This window comes from Nicotiana attenuata, unplaced genomic scaffold (assembly GCF_001879085.1).
Source record: "Nicotiana attenuata strain UT unplaced genomic scaffold, NIATTr2, whole genome shotgun sequence".
Taxonomy (NCBI): Eukaryota; Viridiplantae; Streptophyta; class Magnoliopsida; order Solanales; family Solanaceae; genus Nicotiana; species Nicotiana attenuata.
The window spans coordinates 107,794-117,676 of NW_017673416.1; the positions used below are offsets into that span (position 1 = coordinate 107,794).

General features: G+C 40.8%; 1 protein-coding gene across 1 annotated transcript; it reads left to right on the forward strand.

Moving 5' to 3' along the window:
* Positions 1-1,289: 1,289 nt before the first annotated feature.
* Positions 1,290-9,523, forward strand: LOC109216327. Its single transcript, XM_019380468.1, has 6 exons — positions 1,290-1,370; positions 1,470-1,748; positions 7,787-8,220; positions 8,391-8,461; positions 8,622-8,998; positions 9,080-9,523. The coding sequence occupies exons 1-6, from the start codon at positions 1,290-1,292 to the stop codon at positions 9,521-9,523; spliced, it is 1,686 nt and encodes a 561-aa protein (XP_019236013.1).
* Positions 9,524-9,883: the final 360 nt, after the last annotated feature.

Below are 9,883 nucleotides of genomic sequence, written 5' to 3' on the forward strand. Positions count from 1 at the left end.
CGCCATCAAGGTCTCGAGCCATTTTCGAAAACGTGCTCTTTTGTAACTGGAGGGACGCCTCTCTAAGCTCAAGCAGACATCGACGGTTGCTAAGTTTCAGGCCCAATCCGAGTCTCTGGCTAATGAGATGAATGATACGCAGGAGTCCTGGTTAGTCCCTATTTTTACGTCCGGCCTACGTTTGGACATCTAAAATGTTGTGTTGGCCCATCGGCCCACTACATTAGATGAAGCATTTGAGTTGGCTCAAATACACTAGCAAAGAGTTTTGGCTGAGCGGGGCGGGTCGCCTAAACCTGCTTTCCCTAGAACTCCACCGTTATTGCCTACCCCTAATTTAGTTCATAATGCTTCTGGTCTTCCAACCAATAGGCCACCCATTAAATGTCTCTCGCCGTCTGAAGCACAACAGCGCCGCGAGAAAGGTCTCTATTACCATTATGATGAGAAGTATGTTCCGGGTCACAAATGTAAGGCTCTTCCACAACTGCTCTTATTTGCAGAAGATGACAACGACCAAGGTCTTGGGGCTGATTTATATCCTATGGTTGAAGCTCTTGCCGATGAGTTACAACACTTAGAGGTCCTCCAACAATCTGCCATGTCTTATCACGCGTTGGCTAGCGGTAATTTGGCACCACCCTACGCTTTACCGGCCATATTCAAGGGTTCCCGGTACAAGTATTAGTTAGTGGCGGCAGTACCCACTATTTTATTCAGACTCGAGCAGTTAAATTTTTACATTTAAAGGTGGATCCTATCACACCCTTTCTAGTGGTAGTGGGCAATGGTCAGCGCCTCATTTGCGAAGGGGTGGTCCGACTGGTACCCTTACTCATTCAGGGGTGTCTCCTCTCTATGGACTTCTATGTCCTACCTATGCATGGGTCCGATTTGGTTCTTGGTGTATCGTGGTTAGCACATTGGGCCGAGTGGTGAAATATTATGGCCAACGTCTATTGGAATTTATTATAGATGGCCAACAATTTAGTTTGCAAGGTGAACTCCCTCTAGATATGCAGCCCGTGCAACTCCAAAGTTTGCGGTGCTTATGTGCTACTGATGCTGTTGTCACTTATTATCACTTGGAGATGCTTGGTGATTCTCCAACAATCCCTTTTGATCCCCCGCCAGCTTTTTCCGAGTTATTGGACTCTTATACAGATGTTTTTACCAAACCACATGGCCTTCTGCCAGCTTGATCACAGGACCATGCCATGCATTTAGCACCTGCATCGGGCCCTGTCAATGTAAAGCCGTATAGATAACCTTATTTTCAGAAGCAAGTCATGGAGAAATTGGTCAATGAGATGCTTGCTGAAGGCATTATACGACCTAGCACCAGCCCTTTTTCATCCCATGTCCTTCTTGTTCGCAAAAAAGATGGCTCGTGGCGTTTTTGTGTGGACTATCGATCACTCAATGCTATAACGATAAGAGATCATTTTCCCATTCCAACAATTGATTAGTTGTTTGACGAACTACATGGGGCAAAGTACTTCTCGAAGCTCAATTTATTATCCGGCTATCATCGGATCAGAGTTAGGCCTGAAGACATTGAGAAGACTGCTTTTCGCACTCATGAAGGACACTACGAGTTCTTAGTGATGCCTTTTGGGCTATCCAATGCTCCCTCAACATTCCAGGCTACTACGAACTCGATCTTTCGACCTTACTTGCGTCGCTTTGTGCTTGTTTTCTTTGATGACATCTTAGTTTATAGCCCAATGATGATAGACTATAATTGTGTATTTTAGTCGATTATTACACTCTATTCTAATTTACTGCACTTTAGTTGAGTTTGTGCTTTAATCGCTAGTGTTTTGCACTAAGTGTGTGTTTGATGCCTTGTAGGAGTGATTCCGAGCTATATAGATATTATGGAATGAATTCAAGTGATTTGGAGCTTTGAAGTCTGAGTAAAAGCCCAAGAAATTAAGCCCGGATCGTATTCGAGGATCAACGGATGATAGAACAACAAAACGAAGAATCGAATAGGCATATTGCGCACTGTCTAGTAAAATGCACATAACTTTTTGCTCAGAACTACATTTGGGCTCCACAATACATAGTTGGAAAGTTAACTCAAAGGGCTACAACTTTCGTGTTTTACGTTTTCCTAAATTCCAAAAGGAACAGGGTGAAAAACGCGGCTGAAACCGCGACCGCGGACCTGAGGCGGGCTGAGGCAGTATACTTGCCAAATACCGCGTTCGTACCGCGGTTGACCGCGGCCGCGGCTGTCCAGGCATGAAAAAATTATCCTTTTTCGCGTAGGAGAAGGTATAATAGTTTGGGCCCGACCCTACTTGGTATATATACATGGAAAAACGGTACTTTAAGAGGTTGGACACACTTTTGACATAAATTAGATCTAAGGAGGCTAAGGAGACCGGAGATTCGACCTAAGGAGGCAAGAACATAATAGGAGCAAGGCGGGGAATTCTTCTACGAGTTTTTCCTTCCTCTTCCTATCTTTTATAGTTGGTTATGACTTTTAGTATTGTAGTTTTACATACTATTATGAATAGCTAATTTGTTATCTAGAGTTTTGATAGAACCTTTTGTAGGATGAATTCTTGTTATATTTTTATATAATTAAGCCGTTGGATCTCTCTACTTATTCAACTACGTGTTTGTTGTTGTTGATTGAATGGCCATCAATTGACTGTGCCTATTTAGTGTGTACTGCTCGAGAGAGAGTACATATTTAGGTAGTTGTTGAACAACGTCACTCCTAACGTATGTGAGAAATCAATACATTAGGTTTAAAGGTAGGTTTAGAAATAACAAAGCCTTGACGTGGTCATAGTGAGCGGTTAGATGAAGCCAACTAGCGTAGTTTGAGAGAATATGTCTAGTAAATTATTGTAGTTGCTCGAGAGAGAATTACGGCACCTAAAGTGCTCACGATCAGTAGAGAATACATCGGCGAAATTGTAGGGAACATAGCTGTAAGGATTCCGACAATTGGGGAAATCATAACTCTAGATCTCCTTAATTTAGTCTCCAATCCTTTGTCTCGTTAGTTGATAATTTTACCGCTTTATAGTATTTGCTAGTTAATTAGTTAGAAATATAAATCTCAATCTTTATAATTTAGGAAATTGTTCAAACTTGTCTTCTTAGTGATATTAAACAGATATATCTAAGCCTTAGTTCTCTGTGGGATTCGACTCCGAACTTTTAGACTGGATTATATTTGCAGCGACCGCTTATCCTTTTTAGGACTAGAGTTGGGCGTGATCAAATTTTGGCATCGTTGCCGGGGAACTAAATGTAGTTGTAGCTGTATATATTGCTAGGGTTCAAGTTTGAACTTTTATTTTGTTTTGTTTTTTTGTTTTTTTATAACTGTTGATTGGAGAAACATGACATCTTGGAATTATGGAAATTTAGGCGTAGATAATTCTACTATTGATACTCATACATATTGTGAAGGAAACCACCCGTATCAAAATTATCAAATATTCCCGAGAGCGAGTTATGTGCACCAACTCAATCGTATTTGTGGAATGTGTGTGATGTGTGTGGTGGTAAAAATGGTCACTTTAGTGATTGTGCTTATATTTCTTATCTCCCCCAACCCCTTATTATGATGGTTCTACCTTTTCTTTTGAAGTTAATAGGAACAAAGAACCTGGGGATGCAGAACTGAAGGAGATCAAGGATATGTTAAAGTGCCTTCTGAAACAAAATAATGAAAAACAATTGCAGATAGAAAGGCAAGAGGCAACTATTCGTAAGTTGGAGACTCAATTGAGTCAAGTGGTTGGAGCTTTTAATGCTCAACAAGCCAATATTGATGATAGTAGCCAAGAAGAGCATGAATTTGAGGTGTTAATTGGGGAGGTTAGAGTAGAACATCAACAACCTAGCCAACTACAATTTGAGGATGTCAATGTTGAAGAAGTGAGACTAGAGTCAGCCAATGACATTGAGGATACAAATTTTGTTGACTCTAGTATCATTGATGTTGAGGATGCTGAAAGTCCTGAAGTTCATGCGTGTGAGCGCATTGGTCCTCACTCCAAACATTTTTCTACATTGTACTTGGATGACGATATGAAAATAGAGTCATCCGAGCCGATTGAGAAGTCAAGGAATGAGGAACAAGGTGCCTACATTCTGGAATTTTTCTTGCCAGAAAGACAGGACTACATACCTCATCTAAAAGCCAAGAAGTGTAGAATAGTACAATGGTTGCTTGAGCCAATTAGATTTGTTCCTCCACCCCTGGAGCATAGACGAAAACTTGATGCCAAATTGGGGGTTCAATTCATAAGCTCGAGGTGGAGGCAAAAAGTGATTCGCGTCGTGCCGCGACGTTAAATCAAGTGCTTGTTGGGAGACAAACCAGCTTTATTGCTTTCTTTTATTTATTTTTTATTTTTTTTAATTGTATTATTTTTGTAGTGTCAATTTTTTATTTTCTAGGAGCATGGAAAGTAAAAGTATTGGAAGGATGAAACAACAAACCAAATGGTTGGAACTAAGTGTGAGGTACCCGCACGAAGGACCAAGCTTCAGAGAAGTCTGAGTACCCCATGAGTTGTTAGTGCTTCGGCCTTTGGCCTACCAGGGAGTCTCTCTTACCCTCTTATAGTTATGCTGTGCATTGGAGATAATGCACAATTTTAAGTGTGGGGTGAGAAGATTGTCTGGGTGACTTTTTATGCTACTTTAGCTGTGTTAGTTTAATTAAATAGTATTCTTTTATAAGATTGGACTTTTCCTGACGATGGATCTATTAGACAATTTTCTTGAGGGATTTAAGTCTAAAAAAAAAAAAGATTTTCTTTTGTTAGGTAGTGTAGCAATTACCCCTTGGTTTTTCTTTAAACCACGGTTCTTTTCCAAGGGTTTTGTTTGAACCGGTGTAGTTAGATTTTTTTTGGGAGTAGGAGCTATTGTGTCGTATTTTGAATTGAAGCAATATCTCTTGACTTTGTTATGCCTTGAGAATAGTGAGTACTTTGGTTGTGACGCTTAGGCTCAATTTTTGACTCTTGTATAAGTACCTTAAATTTTATGAGCTTAAATTTGCTTAACTGCTTTGACTAGAGTGTCTTGATGAAACCAATCCTGAGTGAGTTATGTGCCATGTGTGTGTAAGGTTTTGTGTTATTCAGTGCATTGCATTTGATGTCTAGAACTTGCCCCGTGTGTTTGCAAAGCGAAATAGTAGTTTTATTCAGTCTTGGAAGTGATATAGGCGTTTCTTTGTTGAGCCAGATATGTATATTTTACCCGCCTAATTGTTATGTATCGTAGTTAACCCTTTTGAGCCTGTAATCCTGTTTCTTTGGCAACCACATTACAAGCCTTACCCATTTGTTTGAACTAACTATCTAGGTGAACCATTGTAACCTCTCATGAGCACTTGAATTGTTTATGAACTTTGTAAAAGTCAAAGTGTCGGGTGGTTGGTTTGGCTTTTGAGTGGAACTAATGAAATAAGGATAAAGGTGCACTATTTTGAAAAAGTAAGAGCCACATGAATTAGAAAAAAGGAAAAAAATGTTGTATTGTTGTGGAAAAAAAATTCCTTGATAAGTGGTGACTCTTGATGTAATTGTACTTGTGCTTAAAGAAGTATGGGGTAAAATACATTGTTGTGAAGGCGGAGCTTTGGTTTGACATAAGTATTGGGCTTGAATGTTAAAGTATATGTATTAAAGTGCTTAGGGAGGTGTAGTCACTCTTATATCTAAATTTATCCTACCCGTCCCGCAACCTACATTACAACCAAATAAAGTCCTACTTGATCCTAGACGAATGACCTCGATTAGTAGAGTAATACACTACGGGCAAGCCTATGGTGCATCTTTTGTGGCATATGAATGTTATTTCTGAGAATGAGTGAATTCTTTCTATCTTGAGTTCCTAAGTGTTCTTAAATTTTATTGTGTGGAACTACTCTCTTTTGTTGTGTGAGGGCACTTGATTCATGAAGGAAAGGTAATGTCAGTGACCTCTATGTTAGGGTAAGTAGGTGAGTTGTGAATAATGCGTGGTACTTGTGAGTCAAATTTTGAGGTGAAGATGTTACGCTTTTGTGCTTAGTCTATTTTAAATATTCTTGGTGTGATGCATTAGGAGAATTGTTCAAAAAGGTCGTGTCTATATAAGGTGTAGTTTGATTGTTCGAGGAAGAGCAATGGTTAAAGTGTGGCGTGTTGATGATAGACTATAATTACGTATTTTAGTCAATTATTACACTCTAATTTACTGCACTTTAGTTGAGTTTGCGCTTTAATCGCTAGTATTTTGCACTAAGTGTGTGTTTTATGCCTTGTAGGAGTGATTCCGAGCTATATGGATGTTATGGAATAGATTCAAGTGATTTGGAGCTTTGAAGTCTGAGTAAAAGCCCAAGGAATTAAGCCGGGATCGTATTCGGGGATCAACGGATGATAGAACAACAAAACGAAGAATCGAATAGGCATATTGCGCACTGTCTAGTAAAATGCACATAACGTTTTGCTCAGAATTCCATTTGGGCTCCACAATATATGGTTGGAAAGTTAACTCAAAGAGCTACAACTTTCATGTTTTAAGGTTTTCCAAATTCTAAACAGAACAGGGTGAAAAATGCGGTCGAAACCGTGATCGCGGATCTGAGGCGGGCTGAGGCAGTATACTTGCCAAATACCGCGGTCGTACCGCGGCCGCGGCTGTCCAGACGTGAAAAAATTGTCCTTTTTCACGTAGGAGAAGGTATAATAGTTTGGGCCTGACCCTACTTGGTATATATACATGGAAAAACGGTATTTTAAGAGGTTGGACACACTTTTGACATAAATCAAACCCAAGGAGGCTAAGGAGACCGGAGATTCGACCTAAGGAGGCAAGAACACAATAGGAGCAAGGTGGGGAATTCTTCTACGAGTTTTTCCTTCCTCTTCCTATCTTTTATTGTTGGTTATGAGTTTTAGTATTGTAGTTTTACATACAATTATGAATAGCTAATTTTTTATCTAGAGTTTTGATAGAACCTTTTGTAGGATGAATTCTTGTTATATTTTTATATAATTAAGCCGTTGGATCTCTCTACTTGTTCAACTACGTGTTTGTTGTTGTTGATTGAATGACCATCAATTGACTGTGCCTATTTAGTGTGTACTGCTCGAGAGAGAGTACATATTTAGGTAGTTGTTGAACAACGTCACTCCTAACGTATGTGAGAAATCAATACATTGGGTTTAAAGGTAGGTTTAGAAATAACAAAGCCTTGACGTGGTCATAGTGAGCGCTTAGATGAAGCCAACTAGCGTAGTTCGAGAGAATATGTCTAGTAAATTATTGTAGTTGCTCGAGAGAGAATTACGGCACCTAAAGTGCTCACGATCAGTAGAGAATACATCGGCGAAATTGTAGGGAACATAGTTGTAAGGATTCCGACAATTGGGGAAATCATAACTCTAGATCTCCTTAATTTAGTCTCCAACCCTTTGTCTCGTTAGTTGATAATTTTACCGCTTTGTAGTATTTGCTAGTTAATTAGTTAGAAATATAAATCTCAATCTTTATAATTTAGGAAATTGTTCAAACTTGTCTTCTTAGTGATATTAAACAGATATAGCTAAGCCTTAGTTCTTTGTGGGATTCGACTCTGAACTTTTAGACCGGATTATATTTGTAGCGACCGCTTATCCTTTTTAGAACTAGAGTTGGGCTTGATCACCCAACCTGGGACCTTCACATGGAGCATCTGACTAAGGTGCTCAATTTGTTACGACAACATCAGTTGGTTGCCAAAATGTCCAAATGTACGTTTGGCTAGGAACGAGTGGATTATTTGGGCCATGTTCTGTCGCAGCAAGGCCTATCGGTGGACCCTGCTAAAATTGCTACTATACAACAATGGCTTGTACCACGGAACGTGAGGGAAGTACGCAGTTTTCTTGGGCTCGCTGGATATTATCGGCGGTTCATTCGTCACTACACCATGATTGCCAGTCCTTTGACTGATCTTCTCCGACATGACTCATATTCTTGGACAGCTCAAGCTCAAAAGGCCTTCGAGAATTTGAAGGAATGTCTCAGCTCCACACCAGTGTTGGCACTTCTTGATTTTTCTCAACCCTACCAAGTTGCAACTGATGCTTCTGGAATAGGCATCGGAGCGGTATTGTCGCAGAAAGGTCATCCAGTTGCCTACTACAGCCAAAAGATATGCCCTAGGATGCAGCGCGCATTTACTTATGTTCGTGAAATGTTTTCTATCACCCAAGCAATTGGGAAGTGGCGTCAATATACCCGGACGTCGTTTTATTATCATCACTGATCGACAAGCGTTAAAGAATCTTACTAACCAGTATACAAACTCCGGAGAAGGAGAAATAGTTGGGGAAATTAGTGGGTTTTGATTTTGTTATCGTGTATAGGCCAGGAAAACATAATCTCGCAGCTGATGCTCTATCTCGATTACCTACTGCCTCATTCATGGGCTTATCCAGTTAGTCATTTCGTTTGTTTGAGCAACTGAAGGAGTTGAATGAGGTCCATCCTGAATTACTTGCTATCCACCAAGGGTTGCAAAATGATGCTAATAATTTCCTGACTATTAGCTCCAAGATGAGATGTTTTTTTTAAGGTTCGCATTGTTCTCCCTTCAGATTCTCCATTGCGACTGCATTTGCTTCAGGAGTTCCATTCCTCGCCCTTGGGGGGACATTCCTGTATTGCGCGCACCTTCTACCGGCTGTCCTCGAACTTCTTCTGGAAAAATATGCGTCATGATGTCAAGACCTTCATATCTTCTTGCCCCACCTGCCAGCAGATGAAGGATGTTCACCATCATCCCGCCGGGCTGCTTCAATCATTATCTATTCCAAAGCAGGTGTTCGAAGAGATCACAATGGATTTTATCACTTTTCTTCCTCCATCACGAGGCAAGACCACTATCTTGACTGTGGTTCATAGACTCTCCAAGTACGCCCACTTCATTCCCTTACCAGCCACCGTTTCTGCCATCACTGTAGCAGAAGCATTTGTTGCTAATATTCTTAAGTTACATGGCCCTCCTATATCCAACGTCACAGATTGTGATCCTCATTTCTTGCACTCTTTCTAGCAAGAGCTCCATCGTCTTCAGGGTACTACTTTGGCTATGAGCACAACCTATCATCCTCAAACGGATGGGCAGTCTGAGGCTCTCAATAAAGATGTAGAACAATACCTTCTGTGTTATGTGGCTGATTCTCCAAAATATTGGGTAGGCATGCTGCCTTGGGCAGAATACTGGTATAACACTTCATTCCAGACTTCAGCGGGGATGACACCTTTTCAAGCGCTATATGGTCGTGACCCTCCAACTCTCGCTCGCTATACTCAACATAGCAGTTCTCATGAGCTTGTTGAGGTATACTTCCTTCATAGAGATGAGGTTCTGGAGAACCTTAAGGGGAATTTGTTACAGGCCCAACGTCGTATGAAAAAGTTTGCTGATCGCAAGAGGACTGAGGTCACATTGCAAGTCAGGAATTGGGCTTATGTTAAGCTTCAGCCATACCATTAGCATTCGCTGCATCTTTAGACGCCGCACAAGCTGAACGCAAATACTTTGGGCCCTTTAAGGTTTTGAAATAGATTGGACCTGTTGCGTACGTTGGAATTGCCGGCTGCTGCACAGATTCATCCTGTGTTTCATATTTCAGTGCTTAAGAGATGTGTGGGATCCCCAGATCAACATGTCACGCCACTGCATTTATGTGATACTACCCCATCACAGGATCCGAACCTTGAGGACAAGGTTCTTTTCGGGGACGGAGGTAATGTTATGAACACTTCCGATGCTAATCAACTATCCTAGTAAGCAGCCACGTCATGGATCCTCAAGGAACTGGAAACGTGAGGCGCAGCACGAGAATTCGCAAAA